This window comes from Sinocyclocheilus anshuiensis, unplaced genomic scaffold (genome assembly GCF_001515605.1).
Source record: "Sinocyclocheilus anshuiensis isolate Anshui unplaced genomic scaffold, SAMN03320099.WGS_v1.1 scaffold612, whole genome shotgun sequence".
NCBI classification, from domain to species: Eukaryota; Metazoa; Chordata; class Actinopteri; order Cypriniformes; family Cyprinidae; genus Sinocyclocheilus; species Sinocyclocheilus anshuiensis.
Window position 1 is genome coordinate 38,622 of NW_015554098.1, and position 25,074 is coordinate 63,695.

The 25,074-nt window shown below is 36.0% G+C and overlaps 1 protein-coding gene across 3 annotated transcripts; it reads right to left on the reverse strand.

Annotated features, from left to right (window-relative positions):
* Nucleotides 1–90: 90 nt before the first annotated feature.
* LOC107669542 (mitochondrial Rho GTPase 1-A-like) lies at nt 91–21,464 on the reverse strand. 3 transcript variants are annotated; one of them, XM_016461813.1, is made up of 20 exons: nt 21,157–21,464; nt 20,235–20,293; nt 20,037–20,118; nt 19,819–19,862; nt 19,676–19,729; nt 18,519–18,571; nt 16,294–16,402; nt 10,915–11,016; nt 10,722–10,820; nt 7,362–7,470; nt 6,847–6,967; nt 6,290–6,374; nt 5,920–6,065; nt 5,692–5,792; nt 4,657–4,787; nt 3,968–4,051; nt 3,683–3,805; nt 3,220–3,422; nt 2,447–2,569; nt 91–901 (listed from the first exon to the last, which is right to left on the reverse strand). In XM_016461813.1, the coding sequence occupies exons 1-20, from the start codon at nt 21,191–21,193 to the stop codon at nt 784–786; spliced, it is 1,983 nt and encodes a 660-aa protein (XP_016317299.1). In that variant the 5' UTR covers nt 21,194–21,464; the 3' UTR covers nt 91–783. The 3 variants fall into 3 exon arrangements, 2 of the variants coding, with proteins under 2 accessions (XP_016317299.1, XP_016317300.1); XR_001632003.1 differs by having other exon boundaries at nt 888–901; nt 2,447–2,511; XM_016461814.1 differs by lacking the exon at nt 2,447–2,569 and having other exon boundaries at nt 93–901.
* Between the last annotated feature and the right edge of the window lie 3,610 nt (nt 21,465–25,074).

The window sequence follows — 25,074 nt, forward strand, 5'->3', positions numbered from 1 at the left end:
ATATACCTTCATGTTAATGGTATTTCAAGACATATAATTTTAATGCTACAAATACAGAATGTCAGCTTACAGCATTTTTGATAGAGAAATTATCTGCTTTTTTGTCTGTAGCACAAAATAGTTCTGATAAAAGATGAAGTATTTTGTGATATACTGGCAACAGTGTTTTTCCCACTGTCTGCACATTCTCTGCATTAAAAAAAAAGTGTTGTGATTTCACAAAAATACATTGTTGAAGGACCTGTTTATTGAAATGTTGGAAAAGGCGGAAACTCACAAACTTTCACATCATTGTTCTGTTCAGACATTTGTCAAATATTAAAGCATGCAAATAACTTATACAAGGTTTAGTGGCATTTCAGCCAGCATTTACACAAGCAGAAGATGTGACTTCCTGTCTTGTCTCACACTTGGTTGATTTTGGACTGCAAACAGACCATCAGACATTTTGAGACAAAAGTGAGAGCAAAGTGTTGCATTTGTTGGCTTTAAATATGAATGCTATATGTTTGTAATGTCACTTTGTAACAAATAAATATTTTCTCTCATTTACATATTTACAGTTTGCTTGCATAAACTGTAAATAAAAAACATTCTAGTTTCTGTCTCACATCGAGTCTCAAGACCTGGGAATGTACATACTACAGTAATAATTAAATAGAAATATAACAGCTATGTTACTTTATGCTTTCTTTTTAAAAACAATATTTCTATCGGTTTTCCCTGTACATGGGAAATAATTAGGGTAGACAGGAAATGAAGGAAGTCAGTTTTTGGGTCTGCTCATCGAGGTCTAAGGAGGGCTCTGTACATTGCAAAACCAAGCATAGCACAAACTGTGGCTCCAACACTCGCTCTGAGCCAAAACGTAGAGCTCTTCAGGTCAGCATGGGTAATATGCCTGAGAAAGGAAATAGAAATGAATAGTTTCTATTGAATAGAACACAAAAAATGTGTATGAATAGAGCACAAAAAAAGTTACATTTGTTTTAGTACCTTACATTTACTATACAGCTTTTGTAGCTTAAAGGAATAGATCACCTCAGAAATGGAAATTCTGTCATCATTTACTCACCCTCATGTCGTTCCAAACCTGTTTAAGTTTCTTTCATATGTTGAACTCAAAAGAAGTTATTTTTTACCTACTATGGAAGTCAATGGGGGCCAACAACGGTTTGATTACCAGCATTCTTCAAAATATCTTCTTTTTTGTTCAACATAAGAAAGAGACTTGTACAGGTTTGGAACGACATGAGGGTGAGTATTTCAGATAAATCAAATAAATCAAAAGTTAAACTTCTGTAGTGAACATTCAAATAAAACTAAAACACAAGTTTAGTGGACAATAATGCCCGAAAATAGACAAACCAGTGAATTCAAATGAACAGGATATCAAATGCTGGATATAGTCAAAAGTGTTATTTAAAGGGAATGAAGAAAATGATATTAATGTGCAACACTAAAACATTACAAAACTCAATCCAAGCTGAAGGATGAAGAAATATGACAAATTTCTGTGTCAGGAAATAGCAATGCAGATGGAGAACATAAAGAAACTTTCAGAAGGGGAAATAAAGAGGAAAATGGTAATAACTAGATCAACTGTGTTGCAACTTGTAGGAGAATTAAAGACTGAACTGCTGCATGTCACAAGTTGCAAGTCAGATGAGAATGACATGAATTTAGACATGAATTTTAAAAGCATGAAGAATGTGCAGGATCGTGCTTAAATCTAAACCCCACATCCATACCTGCCGCCCATTTGCCATGACAGTCTCAAGACCAGTCATAACTTGTTTTTGTCATATGTGGTATATGCGAGGGTATATAAGAGGGTGCATCACATTCTATTTGCATATCGTATGAATTGTTATTTTATTAGAAGTCAGAGTAGTCATTATGTATAATTAAACAATATAGTCAATATCACCATTAAAAATAAAAATACATGTTTGTATAAAGCACAAGAAAGTGGGCTTCCCCAGCCTTAAAGTCCCTACATTCTTGGTTCCATCAAAGGATTTTTCTTATATACCTAAATATCTTAGGGAGTTTCTTCCTTGTCATTTGACTTGTTCACTGCAGGGATTTGTGTGGCACTGCACTACTCTTTGTTAAGCATAAGTAATGTTTGTGAAAAGTGTTATAGAACTAATCTGGACTGAATTGAAAAGTATCCAAAAGCCTCTAAAAATCTACAGCCCAACACTGAAATAAGCTAAAAAAGCTATTGCCTAGGCCTGTCCACTTATGTATTTTCATGTAGTCTATATGGTCAAGTGTTTATTATCATGTTAAGCCAGGTGCACTTTGCCAAACTGCCAAATTAATGTGAATCAGAATGAGAATAATTAAATGGAGAAAAAAAGAGGATGAATTACGATAAAAGCAAGAGAGATAAGTGCAGAGGAAAGGTGATGAACCAAGATAAAGCCATCTTAAGAACCTGCTAAAGATGACAGTGTAAAGTTTGGTCCGAACCGTCTGCACGAGCTCAGAGTTCAGGAAGTTCTGACACAGACAGAAGGTACACCTGTTACAGGTACACATGCAGCGCAGACGCGCATGGCTGCCAACAAACACAGAAAGATACAGGCAAACAGCAGAAATGAGTCACTAAGAAACAGGATATAAAGTAGTGTACTTCTGAGTTAACAAACAGAGGAAAGTCTTGAAATAAAAAAGAATTAAATGCACATTGTTAATTTGAATGCTCCCTCAAGTTCTTTCAGACAAGCGTAACATTCTCTAGTATGTCCTGTCTACATTGTCTCTCTTGTTGTCTTACACGAGGGGAAAAACACGATTTATATCACATGCTTGGAGATTTTGCAAACTGTACTGAATATAAATGCATATGTTCTGTAGACAGTGAGATTTCATGATGAGAATGCAATTGAAGAACAGAAAACTGTCATCTGACTCATAAGATGCTTTGCAGCCAGACAGTTTGGAGAAGCTTTCTGTTTTTAGGGAAATCATTAATTCTGAGTAAACCACCTAAGCATGTATTGTTTTAATCTTTATCTGTACGTGGAAATATCCCCTGAGAAATAAACAAGAGTAGTCAATTAAAACAGAAAGAATACAAGACAAAACTACATTTTTTTTTCAAATTAATCATTTGAATACAAAGGTAACTGTACGAAGAATTTATATAGAATTCTGGTCCTGTGTTAAAGCACCCTCAAAAATTGTGGATAATGAGAGATCACTTACGGATACACAGCCATGGTGGTGAGTTTGATGAAGATGTCTTTGCTGGGAGCCGCAGCTGTGTTACAGGTGTAGGACTGAGGCGGCGGCATCTTGTGCTTGCGACAGAATTCCAGTGGAGTCATACAGTATTGCTGCTTTGTTTCTGGCAGGTCTGACTTTGCAGCAATCAACATGCATGGAGTCTTACTATCCATGAAGTATTGCTGGTAAATAAAGTAAAAAATGCATTTAGAACATACAAATCAGTGTAATATAAAAAGAAAACAGTAAATATAATAAGTTTTAATGCAGAATATGGCATGTATAAAAGTAAATTACAGTCATAAAGGAATAAGACGAAAGATGTGAAGTCTTGTGTTAATGTATTGCAGTTTAATTCCTCTGTATTTAATAATTAGACACAGTATTGGCTTTGCTCTTTCTGTAAAGCAAAAAAAGGTGAGGTAAAAGTGTAAAAGCAAACCTTGAAGATTCGTGCACAGTACTCAAAAGAGCAAGGGTTGCTGACATCATAGATCAGACACACAATGTCACATGAAAGTTCAGTCTCAGACAGGAAATCAAAATCTGGAAAGATTTCATGGAGCTGAAGGAAAAACAATCATGATAAATAGTGGTCAAATCTCTGAACTCTTCATATGGCATAAATGCTTTTCCACAAAAAAAAGTGTTTAGCATAAATATAGTTAAACAGACTGAAAAAAAAAACCCTAAAGTGTAAGTTCCTGTAAGCCAAATAACTATTTACCAACAGGTACTTCTCCTGTCCATACACATGTGCAGTGCTGATTGCATAATATGATTTGTGTTCTTCTTTTATGGCCTTCTGACGCTGTGAGGAACAGACAGTAAATAAAAAAAATAATCATGACAATTTCACATATGAAATAAATGTTTCAATTTTTTTTTTAACAAATCTTTTGATGAATGGAATGCAAATGATATCAGAAATACCACAGATGAGATTGTAAAAGGCCTTGGTTTCGAAATTATGTTGTTGGGTGTTTCTTTCTCTCCACACACAGCACCTCTGATGAAATCTAACACTGCGCAAGGGCTTATAAAAATGCTTCTGCATACTTTACATTTGTTAATACCTTAAGTATCATAAACTAACAATGAACTGTACTAATGCATTTTTAACATTTCAAGTTGTATAATTTAACATTAATTAACTATGAAAAAACATGAATTAATAATAAACAATCGTATATTTACAAAATAACAGTAAACTATATTAATAAATCCTGTAGAAACTGTTTATCAGAAACCCTAATACATTAACAAATTTTAACAAACTGAAATTTATTGAAAAGCGTTAACTAAACTGCTTATTCCATTCCAAAGACAAAACAAAAAATATCACAATTAAGTTAATAGGTCTGTGTGGGTTATGGTTTTTCACTTAAATGGAGTGCTTTTCTTGTTGCAACTGACCACAAGGTTTCTGCCGAGGAAGCCCTGCAGGAAACCAGTTTTGCCACTTCCAGTTATTCCAAACGCATGACAGCGAAATACATTCCGTTGCGTCTGTTTCTTCTTAAGGTCGAGCTTCTTGTCACGGGTCACTAGCATGTGCAAATACATTCAGTGAGGACCACAGGTGTAATACTCCACTTTAAGAATTATAAATAAAATACACATGAACAAAATACATAACGTTTTGAGGTTGCAAGTCAATAAAATGTGACTTTCGCAATCTGCATCTGTAGTTACTCTAACAACCACAAGAGGGCTCAATGACACATAATATAAAGATTAAAATTCTGTCATTTTTTACTCAATTTCATGTCACTTCAAACACCCATTTTGTTTCTAATGTGGATCGCCGAAGAAATAGACAAAATAAAAGAAAATCAAACAGTTTTGCAGTGCGAATTGTATAGGCTAAGTGGCGAGTTAACAATATGAAAAATTAAGTCTTTAAAATGCCCCAGATAGAATTTTTGCATGTTGTAATATCCAAAACTACTCAGTAGTAGTAATTATAGATGTATATAAATATATAATTATATATAATTAGGTATGTTATATAGCAAATATGTGACCCAGGACCACAAAACCAGTCATAAGGGTCAATTTTTCGTCTGAATGCTGAATAAATAATTCATGGTTTGTTATGATAGGACAATATTTGGCCGAGATACAACTATTTGAAAATCTGGAATCTGAGGGTGCAAAAAAAAAATCTAAATATTGAGAAAATTGTCTCTTTAAAGTTGTCCAAATGAAGTTCTTAGCAATGCATATTACTAATCAAAAATTAAGTTTTGATATATTTACAGTAGGAAATTTACAAAATATCTTCATGGAACATGATCTTTACTTAATATCCTAATGATTTTTGGCATAAAAGAAAAATGTATAATTTTGACCCATACAATGTATTGTTGACTATTGCTACAAATATATACCCCAGCGACCTAAGACTGGTTTTGTGGTCCAGGGTCACATATATGTCTTTCAACTTACCTGTTATGGCAGATGCCTGAGATTCCTGCTCAGCAATGATAGAGTAACCAAGGTAACCAAGATATTCCAGACATCGCTGGACATCCAGGTAAGTCGTTAACCTACAAAAAACATTCATAACTGAGTTTACATGAATCATTCCAAAACCATCCAGACAGTAATGCATCATCGTTCATCAAGGATAACTATAATTCTTGAACTGAGACACATGGCATGTTTGATACACACGTCCACTGAGAGAGATAGCCTTGGTATGTGATCCAGCCCTGGTCATTAGTGCAAACCGTACTGTTCACATCCAGTCCCCAGGGGACGTAGGGGAAAACATCAAATAGATCCATAAGCTCTTCAGGGGACAATGCACAGTCTCTGTCCTAAAGCAGATACAAACATGCTTTAGTAAAAACAAGAGAAAAATGAGCATCCTGAAAACAACAATTAAAGCCTCTTAGAATTTAATCTATTACCACTTTTGTGACCGACATTTTTATCTAAACCTTTTAATAAAATGGGTTTCTTTCTTGTCTGTCTAATTGGATTTTGATAAACATTTGTCAGTCACGTCAAGTCATTTCTGAGGCAGTTAAAACACTTTTACCTTATCATGTTTGTCAAAGACACTCTGTAGGAACAGGTAAGCATTGTGATTGAGCTCTGTGGTGCAGTCTGGTGGTATTTTTAACCTGTAGGAACATAAACATCGAGTCAGATGTCGATAACTGCAATATTAGCAGATTAGCATAGTCGGATTAAATTGTGATTTCTACAAAGTCTCAAATAGGGAGCGATCAAAGCAGATTAGGGGCTTGAAGAGTTCAACATTGTTCTTCATTACTCTTAGGAAACTATCACACACACACAAACACACACATATAATACATATCTACATTACATACATATATATATATATCAAGTTTGCTGTACTGGACAGTGGACAAAAAAATATTATAACTAAGACTAAGTAAAAAAAACAAAAAAAAATCTGTATTTCAAGAGAAATTCAATTACATTTCCTGAGAAATGTAAAACTACATCATGTTTTAACCAAAAGTAGATTTACTGAGGTCTCTTCAGAAAAGCCAAATTAATAGAACGTATCTTCATAATAAATGTGAATAGTTAATAGATTGACTGATTGGAAGCAGTTGTTCTCACAGGGGGAACAGGTAGTCCTGATGCAGCTCAAGATCATCATCATATCCAAACCTCCGCAGTACAGCCCATGTTGTCTCATGCCTTCCTCTTTGGATGAAGAGAGTATGTAGGAAGAGGAAACCTGTTTAAAAAAATTACCATGTTGACTGATTAAATCAAGAAGTTAAGCATATTCCTTTCTGAACAGAACTGCAAAGCAAACACAAGGCTGCCACTAAAATTCAACACTTTTTCACAGTCTGGGTCATTTACCTGCCCTAGGCAACAAGGATAACTGACAGTCAGTGGAACCATTGCCTCAAAGGTTAAGTCTGTAGAACATGGTCCTGCAGTACCCAAGCACTGCTCTTTTTTCACCCAGTTCAGGTCGTGGAGCCTTTATTAATGAATTGATTATACAAATAAGGTGTCTTAATTAGGGAAGGCATTCAAAATTTGCAGTTCTTGGGAACGACAGCACCTGGACTGAGAACCTGAAGACCTGCAAATGTTAAACTTCACAAATGCAGCCTCACCTTTGAGAGTGAGCCCATTATCACGCACTCCATCTGTCAGGTTTTTTCTCACAACATTTTTTACATCCTCCAGGGCCTGTGGGGCTAGTGGGGTGTTGAAACAAGTTCTCTACAAATAAGAATCAGACAGTGATATTGAATACACAGATACTAACCTTACCCAAACCTTAAGGAAAACTATTTGAACTTGAAATCTCGCTTAAACAAAGTCAAACCATAAACTTATGAATGAATTTACAGGGATAGTAGACCTAAAAAGGAAAATTCTGTTAGTCACAGTTGCCACCCTCATGTCATTCAAAACCCCTAAGACTTTCATTCATCTTCAAAACCAAAACTTCTTGTGTGTAAAGTGAGCACATCTGACCTTCCGTTTACCACATTTGATGTGCTCTATGTATGTGTGCTGATCATTGTTTATGTGAATAAAAATCTAAACTGAATCTGTTCATATTGGTAAAGCAACCAAGTAAATGTCTATAATATTAAAGCTACATCTTATTAAGCAACTGTCTCTTCAGAAGACTCATATAGATTTATTTTATGATCGCTTAACTTTTTAATGGAATGGACTTTCAATAGAGGGACAGATATCTCTCAAGTTTTATTAAAATACCTTCATTTGTGTTTCAAAGATCAACAACACTTTTCTATGAGAATTTTTATGAGAATGACATGAGGGTAAATGGTGACAGAATTTACATTTTGTGGTAAACTAACCATTGGTTAGGACTGACAAATGTTTCTTTAAGGATAGAATAAACAGAAAAATGTCCTTAGGGGACAAAGAAGACCACAAACACAATTCCATGGTCCAAGAATAATCATTGAGCAATTATTTCAAAATCACTGGCATTTATAGGGGTTTGATCGCCTAACAGTTTCCACTCATCTGGGAAGACTTTTTATTACAGTGCCTTGTGAAAGTATTCATACCCCTTCATTTTTTTCACATTTTGTTATGTTGCTGCCTTATGATAAACATCTTTAAATTTGTTTTTTTTTTCCACATCAATCTACACTCCATACACCATACTGACAAAGCAAAAACAGAACTGTCACAACTTCGTAAATTTATTAAAAATAAAAAACTGAAATAAGTACATTGCAAAGTATTCATACCCTTAACTAAATATTTAGCTGAAGCATCTTTACAGTCTCAAGTCTTTTTTTGTTTGATGCAACAAGCTTTGCTCATCAGCATTTGGCAATTATCTGCCATTCTTCTGCTCGCCTCTTCACCTCTCAGGCTTTGTCAGCTTGAATGGGGGCAGATGCACATTTTCAGGTTTCTCCAGAAATATCTGATTGGGTTCAAGCCCAGGCTCTGGCTGGGCCACTCAAGCACATTCACAGAGTTGTCTATAAGCCTCTCTTGCTGTGTGCTTAGGTTCATTGTGCTGTTGGAAGGTGAACCTTCTGCCCAGTCTGAGGTTCTGAATGCTCTGGACTGGGTTTTCATTAAGGCTATCTCTATATTTTGCTGCACTGAGCATTCCTTCTACTCTGACGAGTCCTTCAGTCCCTGCCGCTGAAAAACAGCCCCACGCTACCAGCACACTTTACTTTTGGGATGCTACTCTGCAGGTGATGAGCAGAGCTAAGACTGGATTGGTGGAGTGTTGCAGTGATGTTTGTCCTTCCGTAGGTTCCTCCCATCTGCATATATGATCATGGAGCTCAACTAGAGTGACCATCAGGTTCTTGGACACCACACTAACCAAAGCCCTTCTCCATCCGTTGCTCAGTTTGTAAATTGAGGAGCTCTAGGTAGAGTCCTGGTTGTTTCAAACTTCTTCCATTAAGGGTAACAGAGACTACAAGCTTTTTTGACCCTTCAATAAAGCAGATTTTTTTTCTGAACTCTTCCACAGATGTGTGGCTTGACGCAAACCTGTTTATGAGCTCTACAGGCAGTTCTTTTGACCTCAGTGCTTGGTTTCTGCTCTGATATGCATTATCAACTGTTCGACCTTTTATTAAGACGTGTGTGCCTTTCCAAATCATACCCATTCAATTGAATTTGCCACAGGTTAACTTCACTTGAAGTGTAGTAACATCTACAAGCAATTTGAATGCTCCTGAGCTAAATTTCAACTGTCCCAGATAAGAGTATGAATACTTATGCAATGGAATACTTTTTTTTCTTCTTTTTTTTTTTATAAATGCAAAGATGTTAAAAACCTCTTTTTTGCTTTACAATTATGGTGTATGGAGTGGAGATTGTTGTGGAAAAAACTAATTTAAAGCAGTTTAACATAAGGCAGCAACAAAACAAAATGTGAAAAAAATGAAGGGGTATGAATACATTCGCAAGGCACTGTATATGTTACAATATGGCTGCAGAGATTTTTTTCTCTCCCATTCAGACACAAGAACATCAATGAAGTCAGGAACTGATGTTAGCGATGGGACCTGGCTTGATTTCAATTATTTTTAAAGTTGTCAAAGTTGTTCAGTTCTTGCCTTTGTGCGGGCCAGGTAAGTTCTTCGCATTTTATTATGGACCTCACAACACAAAAGTAAGGCTGGAGCAGAAAGGGCACTCCCTGAATGATGCATGATTAGGGGTGTGCGATATTTATCATCTATGTTAATATTGTATGTGCAAGAGTGCACAGTTTCACTGTTTGATGGAAGCTATTTAAATCCCATTAGAATGCCCCTGAAATTTAAGATATACAAGGCCATTTTCCCCCATGAGTTTTGTTTTACATTACATCAAATTGTAAAGTTAAACAATAACACACAAGCAAGAGTGTTTGTTTCCCCCAGTGTTTGGTTTTATAAAAACATTTTAACAAACAATAAATTAACATTTTGAGATACATTTTTACACAATATTGTCAATATGATCTGTTTTTGCTTCATGTCAAGGAACATTTCCAAATCAAACCAAAGCAGAACTGTAGGCTAATGTTTTGGGTCTTAGAGCAGCACACAACGGTGCTTTGTAACTCAATGAATCTGTTGCGAACAAATCAGTTTAATGAATGATTCAATGACCAAATAAAGACGTTTTAATAAATCATCCGAATGACTCAACTCATGAAGACAGTGATTTGCCACCACCTACCGGCCATTAGCATTTTTTTCAATCATTCCATAACTTCAATCCCTTCATTTTATTCCATTTTTTTTTAAGAAAAAAAAAAAGTACTTTTTAAAGGGAAAAAAAGCATTATTCATGCAAACGGTGCAAAAAAAAAAACACTCAGCAAAATATTTCTAATTAGCATTATCAACAAAATCCCAGAAAATATTGAGATATGAGAAATATTGAGAAAAATGTGGATGTCCACAAATAATGTTGTGCACTTTAAAATGACATAAATATACTCTACTCAGCAGAAATCTCACCTGAAAAAAGGTGAGCTCATGATCATTGAGAATGCCATCGTTGTCCAAATCAGACACCTTAAAGATACGTGTCAACGCCCGAACACAGGCAGACCTCATCTGTAAAACAAATCAATACAGTTAAACTTCAGAACACAATACAAGTACTGTATGTTTACATAAATCATTCAAATGTAGTCATTTATGTGCAGACCTCTTTCTTCTCTGGACAGTAGAGAGGCCCTGTAGGGTGAAGGACAGCCTTCTGTGCATAGTAAAATAACTCCGAAATATTCTTCAGATTCTTTGCTGAACACTATAGAAAGAGGTAAAACACTTAATTTACATTAGGGGTAGTAAACTGTAGCCGAGTTTGCTTCCAAAGTTGCTAATTTAACTTATGCGCAAAATTGAAATATCGCATAAAACATTTGCAAATAAGCACCGTTTCCATCCAACGAGACAAAGAGAACAAAATTGTCACTTCCTGGTAGAACTGGCACTAGCCTATATACAGTGTTGGGGAGCAACTAGTTACATGTAACAGCGATACCTAATTTAATTACAAAATAAATGTAACTGTAGTCAGTTACAATTACTAAGAAAAAACGTGTAATTAAATTACAGTTACTTATGAAAATGTTAACGATTACAAAGGGGGTTACATTTGAATATTTACACACATCCACATACAGATTTAATTGATTCCTATCCACCTTTTTCTTCAACGTGGAAGTAAGCCTATGGGTGAGACTTCCGGATCATTAACCGCTAAAGGTAAATAACGAGGAGAATAACAACGTGCAGTAAACGGTAAAACTGTTTGCACTACAAACCAGTGTGTTCATAAATAAAATAATACATTAAAATAATATAAGAAACACCAATTTTCAATATCAAACAGCAAAACGAAACAAACTGTTTTGTACAGCTAAAAATAGCTGGATGCAGATGAGACCGGAAACTAGACCCATAGAATTTACAAATGGCAGCCCATTTTTACGACAAGAAAAAGGTGGATATTAATGCGGAATCATGTCACGGAATATGCCACATTTTGGATGAATTAATCAAAAGTAGGTCAGTACACTTGTATCAAAACACGATATGGACTATAGCAGTGCTTCTCAAAGTCCGCACTCCGGTCCGGATCCGGAGGGAGATCAGTCCGGACCCGCCTCCATTTCGTATTTCAAGAACACTAATTATTTCCTACTTTGATAAATGCATGTTAAACTTGTAAATCATATGTTTAGTTTTTAAATGTCTTTTTGGAGATGGTCCGAAATGAAAGCGAAGGCGAGATATTGAAACTTTTCCTTTCAAACTTTGTTGTCATGACATCCAGTGAGTGTTTGACGTTTGACATAATCGGACGACATTTCACCGCTAATTCGAGTATTTTTTTTTTTGTTGGTCCTACACAAGGCCACATGCTGAACCTGAAAGAAAAAGAACATTAGTTAGAAAAAGTTAACAAGTTTGGGGAAAAAATAAGTTCATAAACGTTATGACCCACCTCAGGGTAGATTATACATTTAATTTTACATGAATGACAACCAGGCTGTGTGACATAATGTAGTCCATTCAATGGCATGCTAGGTTTGGAAAAAACAAATGCAATTCCATTGACAAATAAATTTTTAAAAATCTCGCAAACTTGTTTACACACAAACTTGTATTGACTTTTTCTTTTTGCGTGTGTGTTTGATTCACTAAAAAGAGTCTTAGTCATGCTGTATGTTTGATTCACTGAAAAGAACCGACTCGTTAATAGTCATTCATTCTGTAATCGAATTTCACTGGTCATGAAGGAGTAAACTCTTTCTGTACTGTATACTGTATACACCTAATTTTACAATGCGGAAGTAGCCTAAGCAGTTTTCTGTGAACGTGCGAGACTTCCGCTTCATTAGCCGCGGCAGGGAAATAATGAGAAGAATAACAAAAAAGTGGAAAATTAGAGTATTGTCCATTTATTTTATGATTGCATTTATACAAAACTATTTTGGAGTGATTTGGCTTTTTTGTAAAGATTGAATTGCAACTAAAAAAAAGAGGATGTTTTATTATTTTTATGAGTATACTGTTGACTTCAAAATTTGGTATATTGCTGTGCTTCTCAAAGTCTGGACCCGCCTCCATTTCGTATTTCAAGAACACTAATTATTTCCTACTTTGATAAACGCATGTTAAACTTGTAAATCATATGTTTAGTTTTTAAATGTCTTTTTGGAGATGGTCCGAAATGAAAGCGAAGGCGAGATATTGAAACTTTTCCTTTCAAACTTTGTTGTCATGACATCCAGTGAGTGTTTGACGTTTGACATAATCGGACGACATTTCACCGCTAATTCGAGTATTTTTTTTTTTTATTTTTTTTGTTATCACTTAGATTATGGCCATTTGACTTATAGCAGTGTCCAGTGTTTCCCATACATTGAATTATTTGTGGCGGCCGGTCACAGAATCAAAACTGACCGCCACAAATAGATTTTCCAAAAGGATTCTACTTCGTTGAATAAACTGAGCACTGCACGTTTCAAAATTAAAATGCAGCGCAGGTGTTTTTATATGAATGTATCATTGAAAAGAACCGACCGTCTTCAGAAAAGCTTTGATGTCATTTTCATTTAGTCTTTCCTAGCGTTTTGTATTTGATTACAACCGTTACCGGGGAAACCGCTATATCTCGGCTCCAACAGCGCCTCCTGCTGGCAGAGACTGATTTTGCATTTGCAAACATTCATGTTTGCATGTTTCAGAACTGTTTTGAGAAGGTGCTTTGAGCCATGTATTATTACTATGAATTAGGCTACCAGAGAAAAACCCTTATCGGTCGACCTCTATTGCTGACACTTAAATTAATTGTTTTGCCACTTTTGCACTTTATTTTTAAAAAAAATTAATGTTTATTTGTTATGCATGTTATGTATGTTTAATAAAAACAAGTTTTGTAATAACCAATTGTTCTGGTCCAGACCTTTGACACTGATGAAAATTCAGATTTGGACCTTTGAATGTAGACTTTGAGAACCCCTGGACTATAGTGTCTGTGAATATTAAGCCGGAAAAAGACAATATATGAATCCTGCACGTTCTGCGTGTCTCTGTGTAAATTAAAGGTGCAGACACGTGGTTTCATTTACCACAAGTACTGAAGCGTGTGTATCGCTCGTGGTGTTTTCAGCCTCTGACACCTCAATATATGAGTACATGAACACATAAACAATCTCTAGAACTTCTCCGAGTCACTTCATGAGCATTTTACTGTTTCTTTTGAGAAAAACTATCGTCATATCATATACAAATAGACACCAATGATTCAAAAAGACACCAATGTTTCAGGAGTTTAGTACACAGAAAAGGACATATGCTTATTAGATAACCGTGTTTGGGTTGATGTATATGCTTTTATTTATTTTTTATTTTTTTTTATTAACTGTTTTCTTTTTCCAAAGCATTGTTAGATGCCAGTGTTTCCTGTATGCGAAGATTTGGTTTCAAAAACATTATTAGCAAACTAATTCTTATTATTTTACATCTGCATTGAACTTCAGATCAATCTCAAAGTAAAAGGTGGTACTAAAGTCTGATTTTGTGGTGGATGTGTTCAATTATTATCATCCAAATTCAAGTGATGAAGGATTTTGAAAGTCTGACAGTAATCAGTGCAGACCTCTACGGACACCTTGGCAATTGAATTGCCATTGGCTAGTACATTTTTTAGTTTACTCGCCAGACTGCAATATATATATATAAAATGTTTGTTAAATGGCACAGTTTTTTAAATATCTGAAAGTACATTCTTAACATCAGTCAGTCAAGCATTATAATATGATAATCAAGTATTATTTAATGAAATATCGTTTACATGTAGCGCGTCAATTCTCTCTCTCGCTGCGTGTGTGTGAAACAAAGCGACGGCGAGTCGTGCGCCTTCACACTAGAGTTTACGGTACGTTAAATACAGGTGCGTTCTGCACATCCATTCAGATGAACTGAAATACAGCACAGATCGCTTGACGGAGAGTGAAACTCTGAAGTGCTCAGTCAGAGTGTTCTGTAAGTGAAAATATATCTGTGCTACACTTATATTTAACCTCCAACTCACACACTGGCGAGTAAAATCTGAGAATTTATTAGCAATTGGCTAATATTAGACATAATTTAGTCGCCCAGAGTGAAGATTTAGTCGCATATGTGAGCGATTTACAAGTGCTCAGTCAGAGTGTTCTGTAAGTGAAAATATATCTGTGCTACACTTATATTTAACCTCCAACTCACACACTGGCGAGTAAAATCTGAGAATTTATTAGCAATTGGCTAATATTAGACATAATTTAGTCGCCCAGAGTAAGATTTAGTCGCATATGCGAGTGATTTACTCGCAATGTAGAGGGTTGAATCAGTGTTCAATACTACTGTAAGGTTAACCCTGCATGATGTAAATATTTGAAAATGATTAACAATTGAAAAAATTCATTAGAAATTTAGAAAAGTAATCAAAAGTAATTAGTTACATTACTTTAGTAAAGTAATTGAAAAAGTTACACTACTATTACATTTTAAATAGGGTAACTTGTAATCTGTAACCTATTACATTTCCAAAGTAACCTTCCCAACACTGCCTATATATCACTAAGAAAAGTAGGAAAAGCCACTGAATATAATAATTTTCATACATACTGAATTGCTTGCGCCTCAGAGCGAGCAGACGAAACAAAATAAATGCGCTCATTGCTGTCTGAGGTGGATGCCTGCTGTTTGGGAACGCAGTCTTGTAACAGTTCTTGGAGACAAAGTATACAGAAATACTTTGATGACAGACTTTGCTTGGGCATTTCAAAATGACCATAACAACATTTAAGATGCTGTGGAACAAGATAGGTCTGCTGGTTAATCAGGTTTTGCTGACCCATGGCGCAAAGACACATTACTTTTTTGATGCGCATGGAGGAATTTACTCAGCAAATGCGTTTCCATCTCCCATTATTCACATTACCCCTTTTTCACACAAGTCAAAAACCACCTCAAGTAAGTGTAAAAACGTTTTTGCGAATTAAAGGATTTTTATTCGAAATTTGGCGTTTCCATCACTCGTTTCTGATACGATACTTCAAAATGCGCATAAAAACAGGGCGATGGAATCATAGCTTGTGACTGTACCAAGGTTTGAGTTTAGGATGTTCTAGGTTCATTCTGACTCTGCTGAACCCAAAGTGCTAGATGTACTTTGTCACAACTACGCTGCAATAAACTTTTTAATAAAGATCTTCAAAATCCTCATCATGTTTCTTTAAATACCTACTTTTTAACTGTCATAAATAATGTTCTTATACATCATTGACATTGACTTGCAATTGACACTGCACTTCACATTTCAAAGAGGTGAATAAATTGATGGAGATTGTTAGGACTGGCTGCCTCTTTCTTTGATAGCCAAGCTTTTGAGTGAATTAATTGTATTAGAATCCACACAACACACAGACTGACATCACATGACCTATATGACAGATAAAGGTTAGGGGTTAAGAGACATTCAGCTGCTCAGTACGCAAATATATTAATAAATATGCATGGTTTGGCATACCTCCACACAGGTCTCTATCTCTGTGTATTTGTTCATGATGGGAAGGACAGTCTCCATACTGCTATGCTCAACCAGATCAGATTTATTCCCCACAAGGATCAGAGGAACCCTAAAACAAACACACACAGTAAAAGGTGAACACAAATAGCTTCTGGCTATTTTTAGTATACCGGGGAATTAACATACTGACTGCTGTTAACTCTAAATCGTGGAATTGTAAGGCAATTGTGTATTTTTGACATGAAATGAATACACTATATACACTACACTATATTTTAGATCTTGATAGATATGTAAATAGATATTTAAAAATATCTTATTGTGAATGATTAGTCCATGGATATGTTTCAATTAAAAAAGAAGCTCACCTTCATCTGGATCTATTTATGAGTGCATCTCAAAATCCAATCAACAACCAATGCCCCACCCCACATTTTTATTTTTTGATAATCTGTTACACTTGGATATATGGCACAAAATGGAAGAAAAGATCTGGCCCTACTTCCATTTCATTGTGACTTTAGGCAATAAAGTACAAGAGGCTGTGCAAAAGAATAATATATATTTTTTGGTTTTTGGATGTGAAATAAGCAACAGTCACAATGTTTGACAAACTTTGGGCCTCATTTATGAAATACGAGCAAAAAAAACTTTTGTATAAAGAATTCACAAAACAGTTCTGACGTAAATTTTCAGATTCGTGTTCATATTTTTATAATGTAAGCTGGTACTACAAAATATTGACCACATAAATAAAGCGTTAAACTTCTGAACTTTATGCAATCTGATAACTGCATCTTGATGACACTATTCAACATAATAATATATAAATCTATTAACTAATCAATTAGTTCAATATGAAAATCAATTATCTTGATAAACAAAAATGATTGAAAAGATCAGCATATTAGATTAGCATATTCTGAGCACCAGTAATACTTGTCTGCAAGCTTTCATTGAATAATTTCTGTTATCTGCTTATGGCCACTTAGTTTCTTTTGCATTTATGCAATATACTGGAGCCAAATTTGAAAAGGGAGTCCAGAAGATCCCACAGCATTTCTGTACATATAATTAATTCACATAGTTGCAATTCCTGACTGAAGATTATGCCAACTGTGAATGAGCATGCACTCTATGTATGAATGATTGGAATTTTTAACAAACACACATTTAACTATCATATCTGAGAGAGATAAAATTATTTGTAATTCCAGAGATGAGTGTTTGGAAAGGTTCATTATACATGGCAATTACTCAGAGTTTACTCATATATTTACAATTTTTTATGAATGAGACTGGGTGGGCCAAGTTTCTGCTCATCACCCAAAAGGTATTACTGACATGTACAGGTGCATCTCAATAAATTAGAATGTCGTGGAAAAGTTCATTTATTTCAGTAATTGAACTCGATTGTGAAACTCGTGTATTAAATAAATTCAATGCACACAGACTGAAGTAGTTTAAGTCTTTGGTTCTTTTAATTGTGATGATTTTGGCTCACATTTAACAAAAACCCACCAATTCACTATCTCAACAAATTAGAATATGGTGACATGCCAATCAGCTAATCAACTCAAAACACCTGCAAAGGTTTCCTGAGCCTTCAAAATGGTCTCTCAGTTTGGTTCACTAGGCTACACAATCATGGGGAAGACTGCTGATCTGACAGTTGTCCAGAAGACAATCATTGACACCCTTCACAAGGAGGGTAAGCCACAAACATTCATTGCCAAAGAAGCTGGCTGTTCACAGAGTGCTGTATCCAAGCATGTTAACAGAAAGTTGAGTGGAAGGAAAAAGTGTGGAAGAAAAAGATGCACAACCAACCGAGAGAACCGCAGCCTTATGATTAAAAGAACCAAAGACTTAAACTACTTCAGTCTGTGTGCATTGAATTTATTTAATACACGAGTTTCACAATTTGAGTTGAATTACTGAAATAAATGAACTTTTCCACGACATTCTAATTTATTGAGATGCACCTGTAAACGTGCCTGATTTCAATAATTGCTCTAGTTGGACAAATAATGTTTCAGCTTCTGAAAGTTACAATGTTTTCATAATCAATTTTGCCTATAGCAAAAAAAAAATTGGTAAGCATGATATGATATATGATACACCCCCCTTAAAATTCGATCTACCTTTAAAGAAGAACATGTAATTGTGTATTTGTGAGAAAGACACACAGAGAACTAATGCATTATACACCTGTATTTACCTACCTGCTGTCTTTGTCTGTTCTCTCATTTATCAAAGGAATCCAATGACTTGTCACCTGCAACAATGACATGATTTATTAAATCTGAAAGCTATATAAATATGTTTTGAAGTCCTATTCAAACCAAGGAAGGACAGTAACTATAACCATAATTATAACTATATAGTTTAAACTATAAACTATATAATGAATCTAATTAACACAGAGGAGCAATATTGTTGGAATTGTAATGATAAATGATAAAACTGAGTGATAAATTATAAAAACAGTGATAAGTCATGAAAAATAAAACACATTGAGAGTCAATAAGAATCCACACAATTTTAAAGCGCTTAAGAATTTAGTTCACATATACTGTATCATGACTGAGCCTGGTTTCTCCCAAGGTTTTTTTTTTCTCCATTTCTGTCACCTAATGGAGTTCCATGCCATTGTCGCCTTTGGCTTGCTTAGCTGGGGTTTAAAAGACACTGAATATTCACTACTATTATAATTTTGACTGCGCTGACACTATCAAATGAGAACAAAACTTAAACTGATTTGAGCTGGATGATGACATTATTATTTTCAGTACAGCCGCTTTATAGCTTAATCAAATTTGTTTCATAATTGATTAAATTTGCAGCATCGACAGTCTTATTGAACTAAACCAACACTTAACTAACTTGATCTTAACACTATTGGCTTTTTTATAGCTGTTTTACAGAAGAATTTGAATTTGTCTAATGTTTAAAGTTTGCATCATTGATTCTGTTATTTCCTTATTTATTACTGTGAAGCTGCTTTGAAAATTTACACTGAATAAATCGCTATATAAATAAAAGTACTTGATTTGACATTTAAAGCAGTAAACAACTGCTGTGCTCATTTATAGTAAACAGAACATTATTGTGAGTTGCTAATACATTATTGTGAGAGTGTTGATGCTAATATAGTTATTGTTCAAGTTATCTTCATAGTAATTGTTCTTGGTGTGAATGGGCGTTTACTGGTGTAATGTAAGAGCAGGCAAAATATATGTATATTGTATAATCAGTCAGACTTGAAAATCATGAATAAAATCACTTATTATTCTCATTAGATTAAGTACATGATTAATAAATGATTACGTTATTCTGACTTACTGCATGAAGACTAGGTTGTATGATCAAGTTATCTCACCTTCTCAATAGACTTCTTGTTGTTCACTGAGTAGACTATACATATAACATTGGCCTAAAAAGGAATGCAAATATAATTTCTCTGAGGAAATCAAAATATCATACATGTATGTGTGTGTATTAAGTTTTGTGTATCAATCTTACTTTTGATATCTCTTGATACAGCTGTTCATCTGTCTGTTCAGCTTCTGTGTACATTTAAAAAAAAAATACTTATGTCCTCTCCAATAAATCATAATAATTAGCATTTTTGGGCATTCTGAGTATATTTTTTGTATTTTAGAAAAGGCAAATATTTTCATTAAGTGTCGTACATAGAACTATAACAGATAACCACTATAATTTAATTTCTTGTTTAATACCCGAGTAGTCCACTATATGAGTGGGGACTCTCTCTGGTGTGACATCTGCTGGTATAGTGATCTCCTCAGCTCTGTAAGGAACCTATTATAACAAAAACATCCATTTTGAAAACAGACGGAGGCACTGTTGCAAATAATAAAGTCAGTGAGAATAACAATTATTAAAGAGACTGTAATATTATTAATAATAATACATACCACCGCTGGGAACTCCTCACTGACAAGTGTCATGATCAGAGACGTCTTCCCCACTTTGGCTGTTTACACACAGGCAAATATAAGAGCAGTAACAGATTCCTTATCTCCACACATCAATCTGATCAACCTTGTATTCTTTAACATTTCGCAAACAATTTTAATTTATATTTCTGTGGTGAAGAGCTTTTATAATATGTTATAGGCTACCAGGTCTAGAGTGAAGCCATATGTAGCCCTCTTATGGTCATAAAACTTAGAAATATGTTTTATGTCTTTGCAGAGCTTAGATATGCAAATACATTTGAGTTTGGCAAACTGTAATATTTACCAACCCCTTTGAATTAAAAAAAATTGTTTGTCACAGATGAACCTCTTCTTCATTTTTGCCCAATTCTTTATGGACCACAACAGAACTTCTCACTGTATTTGGCTAATTCTGCCTGCCTAGACAACATTCTGTAAAGCTAATGAACTGGCTTCCAAGGCAGCATTCCCAAAAGATACTGAGCTGCCTGCTTAAACAACATTCTCTGAAGTGAGCACTCTAGACGGTGTTATTGGGCACTACACACTCATTTAAGCTCAAACTGAACGCCTACAGTCGGATGACTTGAAACACGCACGAAAAGCCAAAAACGTTGACTACTGTAGATACTGTAGGAAATCCACTATCCCTCAATGCGCTGTCATTCCAAGAAGGGCAGGTTATGACAATCTCAAATTGCAGTAACACGGAAATCTTGTCATCAGACATAATAGCGATTTTATTTAATGTTACAATGCAACCATTTCAAACATTTGTATCGTAGCCTATATAAGCTCAATATTTCAGTGGAAGAGTGTAAATGTTTAATTAATTTTAAGGTTATGGTCGTTTCGTAACAGTGAATCAAGGAAACCATGTAATCAATAAGACACTTACGTTCTCCAACCAACAGAATCCTCACGTCTTTTCGCATATTTCCCAATTGTGAAGTCAGAATGACCCTATTATAATCTTCAGGATTTTACATACGTCCATAACAACGCACATCAACCCCGACACTAAGTAAGCTTGACATTATGAACAATCAAACTGATTTGAAGATTTTCTTTAAAATCATGGGATACGACGTTCTCTAGATAATATAAGCATCGGCATCTATTGGTACTGATGGAGGATGGAGACATTCAGCGGCTGTTAAATGATGCACTGTAGAGATGTGTTGCACACACGCCTCCCTCTGACCTCCATCATGCCTACGGGTCTCACTGAGGGACAAACTATGCAAAATTCAAAGGAAAACGCACGATTCATCGGTTTTAAATTAGTATAAAGCTGCGAGTTGAAAATCGCCATTTACATGTTACCAAGATACATCATAACATTACTTTGATTTTCTTAACCATTACGATTACAGTATATTACAGCAATCAGCAGTACATTTACATTCATTTCTACATCTTTAACTTTTATCTAAAGCGCCCAAAATACAATGAAGAAAACCTCATAAAAGAGCCAACAATATTAGCAGTATCACAATCCAAAACTGTAGAAATAATGAGGGTGGAAAAAATAGGGACATTATTAGTCCTATATAATAATTATGGTTGTGTAGCTAAATAACATGAAGCCAAACGAGATTACACAGATATGTAAAGAAAAAAATAAATACAAAATTCCTTTATATACAATACATACTGTAAACAAACTGGAGTGTATAAAGTAGCCTGTTGTAAATGTTATCCTTAACTCAATGTCTAGGAATGGTTAAGGCAGTGGTTCTCAAATAGTGATGGGAAGTTCGGATCATTTTACCGACTCGGACCTTTGAGTCTCGTTCAGCAAAATGAACGAATCTTTTTTCGAGTCATTTTGTTCATTTTAGCAAAATATAATTAAAACGTTACGTGTTACTTCCCTAACACGTCTACTACTTACGCAAACGTTGATTACACTACAAACAATACAAAACTATAATGCTATAAGAAACAGAAAAGATTAATTCATTGTTAACCTGGGTCAGTCTATGATTAGCTCCTCCCCTCTTATCTGACAAGTCTTCGGGTTTGAGTCGTTCGTTCATCACGTGACAGACCCATAAACTTAACCAATGCAGTCTGAGCCGGAAAGAGAATTGATTAGTTCATCTCTCGAGTCCTCGGGTTTGATTCGTTCGTTCATCACGTGACAGCCCCATAAGCGTTAAAGGGGCCATATGATAAGATTTCAATTTTTCATTTCTCTTTGGAGTGTTACAAGCTCTTGGTGCATAAAGAAGATCTGTAAAGTTGCAAAGACTAAAGTCTCAATCAGATCAAACCAGTGATCAACTTGCTCCAGGAACCACGCTGTTGTCAGGTAGGAGAGAGGGCGGTTTTCTTGGTGCACCATGTATTTCAGCCCAGCACTTGTTGCCTTACTGAATACATTGAGAGCATGACCAACTTTCATTTTCCCAAAGTGACTTGGGTTGATGGCTGCAGCTGATAAATTGGGAGCTATTTTTAATGCCATCACTTCTTGAAAGGCTTCTCTTTTTTACAGCACTCAGCAAGATCAAGATGGAGTATGAAAAAGCCATCATCTTCCTCCAGGATATCATCCATCTGTTCACAGGGTTTCTGCAGACATTAACAAGTTAAATGTAAGACTTTTTAAGACCTTTTTAATACCACCTTATATGAAATTTAAGACCTAAACCTGTAATGGAAATACACATTATTATTTTAATAGACTGAATCATGCAGTGATCAGGCCGAGCGCACTCTAAATGCGCAGGCGCACTAGACTTCACGTAATGCCTGCACTCTATAGGTGTTTTGAATGCAGGGACGCGGGAAGTAGGGGTGCTGAGGGGGCTGCAGCACCCCGACACGAACTGTACAGAATGAGAAGAAGATTAACTTTAATACAAGGAGAATGGAGCAAAAGCGAATTTCAGATTTTTTAAAATGCCCATCCCAGCAAAAACTTTCCAAATTCCCAGCACCGACGTAAGTGACCCCCCCCCAGTCACCCAACACAGACACACACACAGCACCCCCAACCGAAAACATCTTCCCGCGCCCGTTTGAATGTTTATTTTTTTTGCGTCGTGAGAATATTGAGCAAAATAGCTCACTTGTCATGGTGTTATTTAACTATATCATGTTATGAATAAACAATCTTCGGTCTGTCCAATGATTGTAAAGTCATTAGGTCCGTCAGACTGAAGATATTTTAGCGGTAATGAGACCAAAAATAATTAAGACCCATCGAATCCGAATTTAAGACATTTTAAGACTTTTTAAGGCCTTATATTAGGAAAACGTTATTTAAGACATTTTAAGACTTTTTAAGGACCCGCGGACACCCTGTGTTCAATGGAATGAAGATTGGTCAAAAAGGAGGCTGGAAGCCTGTACAAACAGGGGTGATAATGGCAACAACATCGAGTTTGGCCATAAAGGAGGAGATGCTTACAAGGGGACACAAGTTTGTATTAACTTCAAGGTTCACACAAGACTGCCTTGAAAATACATTTAGCTGTGTGAGGTCTAAAAATCCGGTACCAACTCCAGTGGAATTCCATCATGCACTGAGACTCATAACTGTGGGGCAGTTCCTCACCACCATCAGGTCTGGAAGCTACCAGGAAGACGACAGTAGCTTTTTGGCAGACTTCCTGGACACAGTGGAGCAAAATGTCACTCCATCAGTCAGCGTGGAAGAGCTGATTGCAGTAAACAGAAAAGCACCTGACCTCACAAAAACTGAGAAATGTACCCTCTTCCATCTTGCAGGTTACATTGTCCACAAAGTCATCAAGTTTGCCACCATCTGTGAAAAATGCAAAACTGCAACACAGTGCAATGTAGACAGTCCTGTTGGAGAATACAACATCTTAGTGAACTTAAAAGTGTTCAAGGCAGGTGCTCTTTGTCATCCCTCCCAAGAAGCCTATGATTTTATTCAACAAATTGAGGAACTGTTTAGGACCAAGCAAGGTGCCTCCCTCATGGAGCTTCCCAACGCAGTGGATGTCTTGGAGAAAGAAGCTCAGTCACTCACCAGCAGGCTTCCATCATGCTGTGGAGTACAAGAAAAAATCTTTAAAAGATTCATATGGCTGAGGTTAAGAATCGAGTCCAAAAAAAAAATGAAATGAGAGAAAAAAAACTGCACTTAAAAGATGGTCATCTTGGAAGCAAAAGCCAATCCAAAAAGATCACTGCTCCTCCACTTACCAGCACCCAGCCAGCACTGACCATCCACCTACCAGCACCCAGCCAACATCACTACTGCTCCATCTACCAGCACCCAGTCAACAGTGCTCCTCCATCTACCACCAACCAAACAACACTAACACTCTATCTACAAGCACCCAACATCAACTTCACTGCTGCTCCACCTACCAGCACCCAGCCAACATCACTGCTCCTCCACCTACCAGTAACCAACCAACACTAACCCTCCATCTAGCACCACCAAACCAACACTAACCCTCCATCTACAAGCACTCAACATCAACATCACTGCTCCTCCACCTACCAATAACCAACCAACACTAACCCTACATCTAGCACCACCCAACCAACACTAACCCTCCATCTACAAGCTCCCAACATCAACATCAATGCTGCTCCACCTACCAGCACCCAGCCAACATCACTGCTGCTCCACCTACCAGCACCCAGCCAACACTAACCCTCCATCTACAAACTCCCAACATCAACATCACTGCTGCTCCACCTACCAGCACCCAGCCAACATCACCGCTGCTCCACCTACCAGCACCCAGCCAACATCACTGCTGCTCCACCTACCAGCACCCAGCCAACATCGCTGCTGCTGCTCCACCTACCAGTAACCAACCAA

Bases quoted from the DNA above. Each gene is read 5' to 3' on its own strand.
- LOC107669542 (XM_016461813.1), bottom strand. From the start codon at position 21,193: ATGCGAAAAGACGTGAGGATTCTGTTGGTTGGAGAAC. The intron at 5,793-5,919 runs GTGTGTATCAAA...TGTTTTTTGTAG, and splicing joins GGCTATCTCTCTCAGTGGAC to GTTAACGACTTACCTGGATG. The intron at 3,423-3,682 runs GTTTGCTTTTAC...TTTATTTACCAG, and splicing joins ACTGTGCACGAATCTTCAAG to CAATACTTCATGGATAGTAA.